At 37.8% G+C, this 15,198-nt stretch overlaps 1 protein-coding gene across 42 annotated transcripts in view; it reads right to left on the bottom strand.

Moving 5' to 3' along the window:
* Positions 1 to 14,847, bottom strand: part of NEB (nebulin) — a 219,199-nt gene extending 204,352 nt beyond the window's left edge. For 39 of the 42 annotated variants that reach the window (XM_054971326.1, XM_054971317.1, XM_054971320.1 and 36 more), the window contains exons 1-7: positions 14,764 to 14,847; positions 13,942 to 14,040; positions 12,102 to 12,168; positions 7,673 to 7,714; positions 3,613 to 3,867; positions 3,195 to 3,302; positions 1,745 to 1,849 (exon numbers count right to left, since the gene is read on the bottom strand). In XM_054971326.1, the coding sequence (XP_054827301.1) occupies positions 1,745 to 1,849; positions 3,195 to 3,302; positions 3,613 to 3,867; positions 7,673 to 7,714; positions 12,102 to 12,137 (546 nt within the window). In that variant the 5' untranslated portion in view covers positions 12,138 to 12,168; positions 13,942 to 14,040; positions 14,764 to 14,847. The remainder of the gene's footprint in view (positions 1 to 1,744; positions 1,850 to 3,194; positions 3,303 to 3,612; positions 3,868 to 7,672; positions 7,715 to 12,101; positions 12,169 to 13,941; positions 14,041 to 14,763) is intronic. The other 3 variants (XM_054971307.1, XM_054971310.1, XM_054971308.1) reach the window with 3 other exon arrangements.
* Positions 14,848 to 15,198: the final 351 nt, after the last annotated feature.

The following is a 15,198-nucleotide window of genomic DNA, read 5'->3' on the forward strand; positions in this document are numbered from 1 at the left end:
ACTACAGACTCTCAAACATGCAATTTCTGCGCCAAGAATGTGCTTCCATCTTCATGTGAGGTGCAGACAGGGCCGCCTTTAATAATAATAATAATATGCGATTTATATACTGCCCTTCAGGATGACTTAACACCCACTCAGAGCGGTTTATAAAATGTTACTATTAACCCCACAATAAAACACCCTGTGAGGTGGGTGAGGCTGAGAGAGCTAGAAGCTGTGACTGACCCAAGGTCACCCAGCTGGCTTCAAGTGGAAGAGTGGGGAATCAAACCCAGTTCTCCAGATTAGAGTCCCGCGCGCTTAACCATTACACCAAACTGCTTGCTGCTTGCCTTCCTCTGGTAACTTTGATCTAGCTTGGTACCCTAAATCTGCTTTCTGATGGAAGAAAGATTATACATTTTGTACATAAACAAATGATAGATTGCAGCAGTTTGCAGCTTTCTCACTTCTGTTTCTCTCCTCTCTACTGTGTGCATTTGAGATTCTAGTTGTAGAAAATGAAGGCACTTATACTTTTAAATTTCATAAATATGCTACATAATTCAATTTTATATGCTTGGTTATAAATAATGTGTTTTATGTTCTTAAAGCAGTAAAATAAATTTAGACTTGATAAAGAAGTATTGCATAAATTTTAGGTTTTTTAAAATTTCCTGGGACTTATTCCCTCACGGCTTCAAAATTTCTGGTAATCTTACATCTCTACAGAAGCATTTCTTTATATTCACAAAATCCCTTGGTTTCACATATTTTATCGTAAAATGGTCTCTAACAAACCAATATTGGAACTGTTAATCCCAGTTGTTCCATTTCAATCCATCCAATCAAGTTCCTTTAAATGTACTTATTTCTTGCTATAGTACACAAGTGAATGATGTTTCCACAGTCAAATGTGACATTTAGGGCCCTCAACTGCTGAAGCTTTAAAATTTTTTTTTACATGAACCACAAGTGACTTACAGTGCAATGCTATGCAAAATTACTCTAGTCTGAGTCCACTGATTTCAATAGGTACTAACGCTACGTAAGATTGCATTGTAACTTCCATAGGTTTGGATCCAGCCAGTCTTTCACTCTTTCTTGTTCTGTTTCCCTCCTCTCTACAGCCTCTATTTCATATGGCATTTGTACATACATGTCCTGTAGTCACACCAGCACAGTCTTTTTTAGTGACTAAAGGGGAGAGCCAGCTTGGTGTAGTGGTTAAGAGTGGCAGGACTCTAATTTGGAAAGCCAGGTTTGATTCCCTAATCCCTACTCCTCCTCTTGAAGTCATCTGTGTGACCCTGGGTCAGTCACAGCTTCTTGGAGCTCTCTCAGCCCCACCCACCTCCCCACCTCACAGAGTGATTGTTGTGAGGATAATGACATACTTTGTAAACCACTCTGACTGGGTATTAAGTTGACCTGAAGGGAAGTATATAAATCAACTGTTATTATTATTATTATTATTCACTATGAGAAAAACTTTCTGATAGCGAAAAATAATTATTATTATTTGAAGGAAGAGTTTGCACATTTCACCATAGGAAAAAGTGTCTGCTTTTGCTTCAGGAGCAGACATATTACTCTTTGAGGGGGAGTTGCCAAGAGCCTCTTTTCAGACAGTATGTATGAATAGCTGTCGTCTAGAGTGATAAGTGTAGTGTAAATCCCACCATGACCCCTGGCTTGGCTTATATAAGACACTTGGTTAAATACACCATTGACAAATACACCATTCCCCAGAGTCACTTACCTTGCTGACTTGCTGAGAAACCTTCTTTGCATGTTCTATGTCTCTTGCCTTTTCATCAACATGACAGTTAGTCTTAGCCAAGTCACCAGCCATGCGATATTTAATCTACAGTAATGCATACCGTAAATACACATAAGTATCACCGCCCAAAGTTGTTAATTCTCTTTTTTTAAAGTTGCCTGGGAATTATAGACATTATTATGCTGATTAAAAACATATATAATATTACCTGTTAAACCATACAACACGATGATAATCCAATTAAATATAATCCAATTATATATATACTTTATGAGAAAAAAAATAAAATTTCAAAACTAGTTCTGAATTTCCTGAAACCTTTAGTGGCCACTTTTAGTTTTATGAACTTTTGTGCAATTTTAAGTTTGCAATTCTAAGCACATCTACTGCAAAACATATTTCACTGAACTGGCAGAGCAATTAGTGGGAAGTGAATGAAATCAATGGGCTAAAAAGGATGCAGGTCTATTTAGGGCTGCAAGTGGAGCTTTCTTCCAAGTCCAGACGCTTGGATTGAACTCTTCATCATATTTTTTTTTAAGTAACAACTGTGTTTTCTTTCACTCTTACAGAAAGTTGCTCTACACCTAATTATGACGCATGTCCTCATGATCACCAAGAGCCAAGTCAGATGTAGGGAAGCTGCGGAATGTAGAACAGATACAAGTACAATTCATGTACTTGTAGAACAGATACAAGTACAATTCAGTAGCCTTTGTTTGTGTAGCACCCGTGTAAAGAGGGCTCAAACATATAGCAAAATAGTAGCTTGCCATACTGTATTTCACCTCCATCCTGCATTTACCTTTGATTATTAAAGCCAAAGATGTTAATTGTTAAAGCCAAAGATTCTCAATTCAACAAATAATACATCAGACCCTAAGTACAAATAAGTGTAAAATCTTTTAAACGGCCTGAGTTAGTCGTGGATGGGTTTGAATTCCTACCTGTACTGCAAAGCAGACAGAGAGAGACACATTGTCACTTAAACCTTTTATACAAATGGGAGCTGCCCAAGATGCCACCATGTCTGAATGTACATCACAATGCAGATGAGCCTCTAGACATACATCCACATCCAAAGCCTTTATGTGCAGTTCTCAGTCCAACAACATATCCAGTCAGAAAGAACTCCTGCTTCTGTGTACATATCTCCTTTGTTGGAGAGGAAGTTGCATGTGTATTTTCCAGCTGTTTTCCTCCCTTCTTGAATCTTCACACCAGTCCTAGAATTTCTTGCTTGATTTTGAATCTGAAGTTTCCTACACCAGGGACCTTTACAACATTTCTCTTAAGGCTCCAGCCTGGCTTTTGGTAACATTATCTGCACAATTCCTGCCTTCCTAGCTAGAATTAAAATAGCATCAGAAGGATGTGGCCTCCTGCTTAATACTGTAGATCTCATTTACTTTGTTAGCCGGGCACTTACCTCACTGAGCTGATCTTGAACTTTCTTGATTCTTCGAAGTTCAGGGGTATCTGTGGTGCTTGCATATGGCTTTCCTTTCGCCTTCTCAAATTTCTCTTTGTACTTTTTCTAGAAGAAATTACAGCAAAAGATTGATTTAACACTATAACTGTAAGCATAGTTATTAAGTTCTTTTAAAAAATCCTCAGAAATTCTTGGGAAAATGCTTTCCCCCAAAGTTTGTATTTGTTTGTACAAATATTTTTCATATACATACAATCTAAACTTCATGTAAGCCTTTGTATAAGTTTCCAAATGATTGAGATAACAAATAATGTCAAAGATACAATTCAAATGTAAAAATTCTAAAGGGGTAATTTAATTACTGCCCACTCCATTAATAACCTTGAAATTAAGAGACTACAAACTGTTGACTTACCTCACTGAAGAGCTTTTGCATTTTTGAACTGTGATTCAGGTAGGGTGTCATAAACTTAGATGTGTCCACTTTTGTCCGTATAACCTTTTTTCTGACTGGAGCTGAAGGTGTACCTTTCTCAGTTGCCCCTGAAGTTGTTCTGACTGGAGCTGAAGGAGTACCTGTCTGAGTTGCCCCTGAAGTATGCTTTGAGGTTACTGTGGAATATTGGGTTGATCCAGTGGTATATGTTGTCTCGATTACCTCAGTATAAGTCTAGAAACATGATAAGGGATTATTGGGCATTTTGTCAGAATTACTATTAGATCCCTCTGTGTTTTATTCACATATAGTATGTATATATACATTTGCATATTTAGGTCTTTTCAAAATCAATACAACCTAGCTCTATATAGCATTATTAAAAAGTATGCTGGGAAGTTTTCAAACATTATGGTTTTTTTTAACCACTCTTATGTACAACTGACTATGCACAACACATTATTTCATAAGCTTGTGCTGTGAAGAGCTGTCTCTTTAAAATAAGCTCTCCGGAACTGGTTTCTACCAATTTCTGTTACCAGTTTACATGCCAGAAGCCTGTGGATGCAGTTTAATAAACCAGTTGAATTACAAATTCACTTTCTGAGTATTCTTTATAACCATAAACATTACAAGATATTAGGAGTAGAAGAGTGAATAATGAAATTGTCAAAACTCCATCAGAACTGAGCCACATGTGCAGCAGCCAAAAAAAATTCATAAAATGGTTTTTGTAGCATATGAATTGTTGGGCAACAAAATCAGCCAATTATACACATTGTTGTGTGGGGTTGGGGGCTGGGACAGTGGTTTACTGGAAGTGGTGCTGGGATATCTAAGGATCAGTTCAGATTTAATTTTGTCCATATATACTACTTTTTTAAAAATGCATTTTCACTTTAAAAGTCTGTTATGAACACTGCAGCTACATCGGTCATTTTAGGGAGACTGCAAATATCATTATCTCAAAGATTGAAAAATCCATTTGTTGTGGAAATCATCGCTGAGGCAGGGCAGCTGTATCTTTGGGATTCTAGTTCATTCCTCAGGAACTCTTAGGTAGCATCTTGTAGAGACAAAGCTGAACCAACCCTGACTTAGCAGCACTTAGGTACAGAGTAGGATAGTCCAAAAAAATTCACTTTCAATTTGAGAAGTGTCCTGTTTGTTTATTTTATTAATATGATGTACTTCATCCAATTTACTTCTGTGAATCTCCTGATTGATGGCTTTCTAAAAAAAGGTTTTTGGTTCTTCACCAATGGGGTTAGATTTCACAAGTTTGTCAGGCCATCATTCCACATGGAATCTTGAAAGCAGATAAGTGTTAGAACAAGTTCAAAGGTAGAAAATCTATAAATACTGTTTTACTTTGGCATAATCTTAGTGAAGGTAGTCAGTATGCACTGTCAGGGAATCATTCCCCAAGAATATTATCAGAATATCTGCAAGAAACAAATTATTCCCTGGGACATTTAAAAAACTGCATGATCAGAGACCTACTTTGCGTCACAATCCTGCAGTAGCTCATATAATTCATATGAAAGTAGGGGATCTAAAGAAAACAACAGAAGTTCCATTTTCTGTTTTAGTATTTACACTCAGGTACATGTCACAAACAGATCCCACGAACCCTGAGCAAAGTTCTGCCAGGAAATTGACCTTTCCTACCTGCCCCTGTCTTTGGGAGCTTGCTCTACACTACCTGAAAAGGTGCTCCTGAAACCGAGGAGACTGCACAGGGCTGCAGCTCAAGTGAGAGATCTCTAGAAAATACACGAGCTGAAGTGCTTTTCACTTAAGCCCATTTGAATTTTCTAAGATTCCAGTTGCTAAGATTCCAATTGTTTGCATAAGAAGAAATGTCTGAAAAAATGTTTTAAATGTATTTATTTATATGTATTTATGTTTATTTATAGTGAGGTTGGTTAGCGCTCCCCCCTTATATATATATATATGCACTAGCCATCATTAGGGCACTATTAATAAATATATAGAGATAATAAACATGAACATCACAACTGATGGAAAGATTTCAGTCAGTGAAGTACAACTTATCCACCTCTCCTGCTATAGCCCAGAATGCCCCCCAAATGTTGGTCCTGGGGGTCAGGGAAGCCCTAGAAACAGCATGGGGGTGAGTCAGTGGCCTGCCATGGGAGGAGGGAATTAGCTAAAATTATTCCCTTCACATAAACAGAAATAATTAGCAACTATACGTCTCCATAACAAATCATTGTGGTTTCAAAAAGATTAGCCAAAGAGATGTTTAAAAATGAATAAAGCACAAGTTTCTCATATTATCTGGCAATGAAAATCATCTTTACAAAGATTATGATTCATACAGACTGGTTTATTTTGTTCAGCTTATTATTTTGCAGAGCTAGCTGATCCACAGAATCAATCTTTTGATTACAGATCATCATGCTACCACGAAGTAGCTTTTCAATTTGCAAATATGTGATATAGGAACAAATAAAAGATTGGCTTCATCAAAACTTCATATTTCTCTAGTCATTTTCTGAAGCCATTATAAACAAGAAACAAAAAATGGGGGAAAAACACGAGCAGTCAAATGGGAAATGATGGACATACAAATGAATGGAAACAGAGAAAATGGTCATGGACATAAAAGGTTGGCAAAAACTTTATACTTTAGAATGAAGTACATATTCTATTAAAAGCCCCTCTTACAAACACAAGGACCACTATGATGTTATTAAGATCAGAGGGCATGGTTAAAGGGTCATAAGGAATCCTGTTAACCAAACAACACGGCTATAATCTTCAGGAGGGGCTGCATGGTTAATGCACGAACCTTTCTCAGCATTCTACAGCCTGAAAATTCTGTCTTAAATCAAGATGATTTGTCCTAATGGTCTAAAATTTGGCACAAAGAATCCATCTTTTAAATGATACCATGATATGATATATGTAAAATTATAGATGTTGACATATGGGGGAGGATTACTTTTTATAAACACAACTACATTTTTGTGCAATCCACAGCCACTAAAATCAATATGAAATCAGTAGCTATTGACTTTATTCATCTGCATCCATCCAAAGAAAAGCAGTTTTTTAAAAAACTAATCTCAAAGCTTACAAAGCACAAAGCAAATGAATAATTTTGTAAGTAGAATTACACAATGCCATCAGCTCCCTTTACTGGAATCAGGGGGGAAAAACCCTAGGTGTTTCTCTAAGTAACTGCAATATGCCAGACAGTCTGGCACCTGCAATCAATTCCCTTGGCAACTTAGGCAGAGATTGTCTGAACTATGTCTGAACTCCTGCTGTTGCCCTGGAAAGCCCAATTTAGCTTGCTAGGCAGGTCTTCCTTTCAAGTGTGGAGCTCCACATTTGTTACAAGGGAGCAAAGACCAGGGGGGAAGGGAAGCTCCCAGCTCTGACTTTGCAGACAGTGGAGAGGGAGAGAGACAGTTGCTGTTGGCATTTTGATAGAGTGCATTGGAGCTTGAATTTTCTTTGTGTGTGGTGGGATAGGGATCTACCCCTTCAAGTTCCAGGGCTACTGCCAGGCTCTGGGCCAAGCTATTATTTATTATTGGTACCTTTCCTGCTGCCTGCTCAGGTAAGGTTTCTGGGAGTGGTGCGGTAGGGATCTACCCCTTTAAGTTCCAGGGCTGCTGCCAGGCTCTGGGGCCAAGCTATTATTTATTATTGGTACCTTTCCTGGTGCCTGCTCAGGTCAGGTTTCTGGGAGTGGTGCAGTACCACCATCTTGACTTGGATGATGGCTGGAGGAGAGCCTGCTGGCCCCCACGAACAGCCAACCACGAACATGTTCGTGAACAGGGCCATGTTCGTGGTTGGCAACAAACAACGAACATCATGTTTGGGTTTTTTTCTGTTTGTGCCCATCTCTAGTCATTTGCCACTCAGTTTTCAGAAGAACTAAGTGATTTTGAAGAGAAGTCCTATTAGTGCTTTTTTAGTGGGCACGCAAATAATAAATAATGAATAAGCCTTAACATTCACAAAATAAGAGGCTTGCACATAAACCAGAGGTCTTTACCTCCACTGGTTCCCCCTCTTCGACCTCCTCTTCAATGTAGTACTATAAACAAAGGAGATATTATTTTTCACAAGTTCATATAGCACAATGAAACATTTTTCCTTTTAGTCAAAGAATGAAATGTAGGTCTGAAGAAAATATATTCATCATATAGGTCTTCCATCACACCACTGGAAAGTTCTTGAAGGTTTTCTTCTCTGTCCCAAAGTATGAGAAGATTTACAGACATTGGCTGCACTGCAGCAAAATCCATCCAAGAGAGTTTTTTAGGGCAGATTAGCCCATAAACTAGCTGTTGCTGCAAGGAAGAAATCATCCGTATCTGGTAATCTGGTGTTTGGTGCCAGTTCTGAGCCCAGTCTGGGATAGCACAGATTCACCTGTTGCTCATATTGTGGAGTTTCCTATCTACATATGCACGTGCACTCAATGAAGGCCCTCTTGTCTGTTCTACGGGTTCACTATTTCAAGTTTTAGAGGGACAAAGATATTTTGGAAAGCTAGATCAGTTAATTGGCAGGAACATGAGAAGAGATCTTCAGAAGATATGACCAGGAAGTTCCTTTCCCAGGAGCGTCTAACAAAGCCTGACATTTGCCATTATTTTAGGTTGTAAAAGTATTTGTGATTGAGAAGAAACACTCTTCAGTTACTGTTTTTTCCTAACGTTATCTGTTCCTTGTGATTATCACCATGCCCAAGAGTTAACATCAAATGCAACATAGAAATTTAGCCCTTTCATTTGGGGAATAGCTTCACAGCATTAAGAGTTTCAGTATTTATTTTAAATTATCCCATTACTGATTTTTCTTGGAATTTTACAAACCAAAACTGAAAAGTGGTCAACAGCCCTTCAAATTTTCCCTGGTATCAGTTAACTTATACACAACATAAATACATACTTATCTTAAGCCATTAGACCAAATCATATGGTACATGAGGTGATTTTTTTTCCTGTAGCATGTTGCATTGCTTGAGCAAAAAGTCCTAAACTGGGCTTGTTAATATTCCGAGTAGGGTCCCTATCCTGGTTGAACTAAGTTTTCAGCATTTTTTTAGCATTATGGTCAGGAACTTTGGAAAAATCTGGAGCGTTGATAACCCAGTAGTAAAAAATGGATGAGGGGCTGGTGATGCCATTCTGGGACCTACCAACAGGCCATTTGGGTTGTGACCTTGACCTATCACCATGCTGTTCTTTAAATGGTCCTCTTGTAAAACCAGCTGCTGGTTTTAGCACGATACAGAATCTTTTGGAACCTTTTAAAGGCCAGTCAAACACACCTACATTCAAGAATTTAATGGATAAAAATGGTGTATGTGAATGCCTTCTAAAGTTTATTGTAAAATGGAAGTTGTCTAGGGATAGTTGCCGACATAAGTGACAAGGAAGATTTAAGCCCAGTACACTGTACTTGGTTTTTACATGGCTTTAAACCGTACTAATTGTAGCTTGTTAACAAAGCTTCCCACATAATTCCAATCAATATGTTCCATATGTTTTTAGTTTGTGGTTTCTGCCTGTTTCCTTCTCAAGTTTTGTTTTAGAGCCCATTTTTAAGAGTTAGGCAATGAAATTCAGTGATACCAATACAAATCGAGTAGTATTTAAGGAACAAATATTTTTGGCAATGAAGCAAAGATATAGAAATGAATCCAGTTATAATTTGACTTGAATCCCTTCTGTATTAAACATGTCTATACAAAAATCTTCCTGATGAGACTGTGAGACAAATCAGAAATCTAAAACTGTGGGATGAAAATTCTCCATGGCTAATCCATGGCTACTTAGTTTACTCAACAGAAATTCTTGTTCCTATGAACTAGAAACTAGCTTGAAAGATGACTCCCATATAATATAAGTGATTGACTTTTAACCAAAGTTTGTATCCTAAACAGCCAAAAAAGCTGAACTGGAACATGTTTTTTGTCTGCAATGACAGAACTACAGAAGTGTTGCTAATTATATAATTTATACACTATCCCATTCAATTTGGATTGGTACCACTGAATTTCATTGACTAAGCCTACTTCCTCAAATGGGTTATAAAACAAAACTTTGGAAAGAAAAGTGCCAAGAAATCACAAAAGAAAATTAGAACATTATTTCCAGAAACTTCTTTTCAATTCATCAGGAAAAAACCCTATACTAATATTAGTGGCCAACAGGATCTGACCCCAAGTCCATATTTTGACTGAGGTTGTACTAGCAACAAAGCTCCAAGATACTTCATAGTTTAAAACAACTACACTCATCCTCATAAGAATGATTTTTCATCGAGAACTATCACTCAGTTTGTCTAGAATTATCCATCTCATTTAATGTGCAGTCTATTTTGGTGCCCCTGAGGCATCTCTCATGCTACTAGAAGTGATGACACAGCCACTATGATTTATATTCCCTTGTGTATTGTTATTCTCATTTTACTGATGGGGAAATGAAATTAAGAGACAGATTACTATACAGGAATGCCAAAGATAGGCCTGTCCACAGACTCACATTGTCAATATTACAAACAGCATTATTTCTAGATCCGCATGTTATACAGTATGGACTGAAAAGCACAGACTCACTGGTCAGTTCTCTCACATCCAGCTCTGTCTCCTGGATCATTTCAACCATTTCAACCATTATTGATTAGCTAGGTCCTCTGTTACCAACACCTGATGATTACTTTCACAAACAACGTTGTCCAAAATATATACATACATATATATGTTACCATGTGCCATTGTCAGCCTGAGTGAAAAAGGACACAGGAAGAGATTTGTCCTATATTTTTCTTCACTCTCTACCAGTAAGATTTCCAAATGTGCCATTGTCAGTATGCACATGACTAAGAATAAGAGAAAACATAACTAGGAAGAAAGATCAACTATGCACACATCTGTAGTAGAATATCACTAACCCTATTTCTAAACGAGGATACACATACAGCTTCCTGAGTATCTGTGTTTAAGCACACATGTCAGAGTTTGTAAAGAAGTCTATGCAGGCTGACCTGAAAGCCACAACCATGTATTTCTCTGTGTGGCCTAGTGGCCCACAGAAAATTGGCAGCGTGGCCTTTACACTGACCCACAGTACAGTGCAGACCAGACCAGGCATGAAATGTCCAGACTATTTAAAAGTTCTCTATAGGATGCCTTTTAAAACAGCATTTTGACTCCTAATAAGCAAATCCTCCTTTGCACAGCAATACTTTAAATTGGTCACTGAACATAAATGTGTTTCATATAGAGTTAAAATGTGAGAGTAATGCAGAACTGGCAAGCAGTGTTGAGGATTTATTTTTACTCTTTCTGGACATGGGTAGGTGGCTTAAAACTAATACCCGCTGCAATTGTTGCCATTTTATTTATAACTTTTTAATCCAGCTCTGAACATTCCAAAGAGAAAAGAAAAGTCAAACATCTTTCTGAAGCAGCAATTCCACATGGCACCACTTAAACTAAAATCAAAATGACTTTGAGAAATACAAAGGAATAATTAGACTAATAAGAAACAGACAGTGATGAGATAATGGGCATGAATACCACACATATATGACACAGAAAGTATGGACGTTTGGAAAATATGACTGCTCTTGTCATCATAATAAACAAAAATATTTTGGAGAAAAAAATCCTTCATTTTCACCATTTATCATCTATGGTATACACAAAACAAAGCTCTAACACTCCAGACAAGTTAAATGATATTGCCCAAGACAGTGAACTTCCTCGTACAACACTTCCAACTGTGCAGACCACTTTAGCCCATAATTGTCTCCTTCCAGTATGGAGAGCCAATGTGAACTATAGGAATGTCCTGGGACAAAGCCTTCGGGAAGCCATGTTCAGGGATGTCTTTAAATGACATTGTGAAATCCACTGATCAAGGCAAATACATTGATTCCAGTGGATTGTATAACAGTGCTATGTAGAGCTCAGAGTTATTTTGTGAAGGCAGAAACTGACAAAAAGATGCAGGAAGCTCGTTAGAAAGCTATGATGTTGCTTCTTACAGTTATAATCAAATTAGGTTTCATAGCCTGCAATTCAGGCAGTGTCACCTTTCAGGTGAATAATCTTTACTTATTAATCATCATCATCATCAATATTTAATAATGATATCATTACTACTATGCATTTTCCATATTTATGACATAGATCTGAAAAATGGGAGTAGGCCAAAAAGATTTACAGACATCACTGCTGTAATTATTTTCACAAGTCAGTGTACTGGCACCATGTTGGAATATGCAACAGCTGCAATTGAGGTCAATACTCATGACATAAGAGTTTCTATAACTAGCCGTCTGGACAATGAATGTGAACAGGCTGAAATTGTAGAACCAGAAATCTCAGAGTCCTTACTTCTGAATAATCAATTAATGTTCACATCTCCAGCAGGGAAAGTAAGAAGACAAAAAAAAATAGGTCTTACCTCCACGACCTCTTCATATTCTTCTTCTTCTGCCATTTTTACAGAGTTTCTCTCTGCCTGTCACCCACTGTCCATAAAAAGGGTGACAAATGAAGATAACACTGTGACTACAATGTGGTATACTGTTAGCAACAAATTAATGTAAATGCATACATCTTGATGTGTTAATAAACTGTCATAATAAGGAATTGGATTCTACAGAAATGTTACATTAATGGATGTGTTTTCCTCCTACGTGAGGTATATTTCATCTGCAGAAAGCATGTTGGTCAAGTGGAAGCCTCCAGGAATTGGACAAAAATGCCACCATCAGTAGAAAAAGATGTAGGATCCAACCCAATATTTTATTTATATGATTTCCAGGTGCCATCACTAATTACAAAAAAAGTAGGTCAAATCAACATTAAGCCAACTGAATAGCCTCTGGAAAGGAAAATGCCAAATGAGTGAAGTAACAATTGTATTATTTTATTTTTTAAATGTATGCGCCACTTTTCCAACCTATAAGGGCTTCCATTTGCAGAAACGTTCTCTCATGTTCTTAAACATACTTTTTATTGCCTATTAAAATAACTTTATACACCATGTCAGTTCCTGTTACGTTACTTTTGGGGGCCAGATACAAGGATTTCACTGAACGTGTGCCTATCTATAGAAATCTCAATAAGGAACACATATATCACTGAAGAAAACAAAGTAAATTGTGATATATGTGACTCCTGTTTATGTAATGCATTGATGACATTTAAAATCAGTTAGATACCAATGCCAAGTATATTTCTGATCAAACAGAGTGGTGGTCCCCACCCTTATTGAGCCTGTATGCACCTTTGAAATTTTGACACAGCATGTGCAGGACATGGAGCTAGTCACAAAATAGCTGCCACAGCTTACCTTCAATAGCACAAGTGAAAATCCTTCTGCTGTTGTGGCAACTTCTGCCAAACAATGTTTTTAAAAACCTGCACAGCCAAACCAAGTCTCCAACAGCTAATCTGAAGTCTAAATGGCCAAAAGCCCCTCTGGCCATACCCACTTTCTAAAAACAATTCGCAGGCATCACAAAAAGTGTCAGTGGGTGGGGCACTATGGTGTGCATGGGCACCACATTTGGGACCCATGAAATAGAGAGTCCTCTAAAACACATACGACTCCATTTTGACAAATCCGTTTTTTAAAAAAAATCAGGCACCCTAGCTGCAAAGGTGAGGCATGCATTATATTATCTCCACACTGATGCACTGAAAGTTTGTTGAAGATCTTCTAAAAGGAAAGCAACAATTGGAACTCTCCTTGGCTATGGCTCCCAGCATAAAGTATAACACTAGCAATGACCCGCCCCCCCCCCAATCATCACCAGGTGGAAATATTGCATGCAGTTCTGGCCTATAGCCAGAATGCTTTGAACAATTAAATGCCTAGGACGGGGTGTACTGACTGTTGTCTGTGTTACAGAACATGATGTGACAATGCAACTGGAGTTAAATAAGCTTGCTAAAACGTTTTAAGATGTGGGCAAATGTGAGTAATGGAGAATTCCCCTTCATAGTGGCATTAAACATGTTTTAATACAGGTTTGTAAGTAGCTACTCATCTGGTCACCTTTAGCAAATAAAATTCATTTCCAGGTGACCAGACAGGAAACTTTTTTAAAGTGAGGCTGGGAGGGAGTGCCACTTTCAGTCATCTCTGCCTCAGAATGCCTTGCCTAAATATGAATAAGCAGGATGTCTTATAAAACATTGCTGTGGGCTGTTCACAAGGCCGTAATAATGATACATTATTCACAGACACTTAGACATTTACTTAAAAAAAATCACATCAATGTACGTCAAATGACCTTAAGTTAATGAAGTTACGTTCTCTCTTCCCACATTGGTCTTTATGGGTGCTCTCTCTTGGTTTGCTTCTGTGGTTCTTTAATTTCCCCCCCTTAAACCTGGGAAAAATATGAAAAGGTACATAGTTTGGATGCATGCATGAAACAAACACCCCCCAAAATATCATTCATTGGAATGGGTTTGTCGGGGGCACTGCAATATGCAGAGCTTGATATGAGAGATTGCCGCAGCTTCTGTTTCTAATGTGGGCAAAAAGATGAAGGTTTACAACAGCTGCTTCCTAGTTTAAAGGTATGTGCCATGTAAGCTAATACCTCAGAGCAATTGGCTGGTTTTGTTTAGCTAGCTAAACTGCAATTCCTTCTGAGGCAAGTGCAGTTCAGTACTCCAAGTTAAATATAGGCACTTTAGATACTGTCTCTTCCTCCTGCCAATACGTTAAGAGTAGGGGGGAAATGAAGATAGTTTTGTTCATTCCAGATATTATCTAAAATTAAATAAGGTGTAAAACTATTGTGTTGCTTTATAAACAAAAATATAGCCAAAGTTCTGAGGAAAATTCCCCCCCAAACAGCAGAGCACTATTCTATCAAGTCTTCATGCTACATATTTTCAAGCCAAAGCCAACCCTTATCTCCCATTAGTACAGCTATATCCAGCTCAGTAATATCTTATCTCATTCAATAGGACAGGCAACCACTGAAAAAATGTTCATTAGTTCTTATTCTGGTAAAAAATCAGCAGGCCATAAAGCCCTGGAAGAAACAAATGACTCAGTTTGACTTATATACATTATATACCTTTTTAAAAAAAGGGCTTACCAGCAATATTTAATAAATTTCCTTAGCAGCAAAGCCTCTCCAACTGTCCTCCCTCCTGAGAACCGCTGGGCAAGAGCAGGGTTAGTCTGATGCATTCTCTTCTAAATTATCATGTGGTTGGGACTAGCCAATCAGATTTGGCCTTGATCGGGTTTCAGATACTAAATATACATAGTTACCCTTTGGTGGACCACCTGTTCAGTAAACCCACAAAGAAAAGTAAAGCAACACATACTAGTCATTAGTTTGGATTCCAACCAAAACACAACAAGAATGCAAATGCAACCAAATTGCAGTTTGATCTGAAATGACCTATTATGAAATTTAAGGACACATTCTGGATGATCTATGGGAATAACATGTACATTTTTGTTAGACAGAAATTAGACTTTTTCTGGTGATTTGCAGCAGCCTTCAAAGAAGGCGGGGAGGATT

This window comes from Eublepharis macularius, chromosome 2 (genome assembly GCF_028583425.1).
Source record: "Eublepharis macularius isolate TG4126 chromosome 2, MPM_Emac_v1.0, whole genome shotgun sequence".
Classification (NCBI taxonomy): domain Eukaryota; kingdom Metazoa; phylum Chordata; class Lepidosauria; order Squamata; family Eublepharidae; genus Eublepharis; species Eublepharis macularius.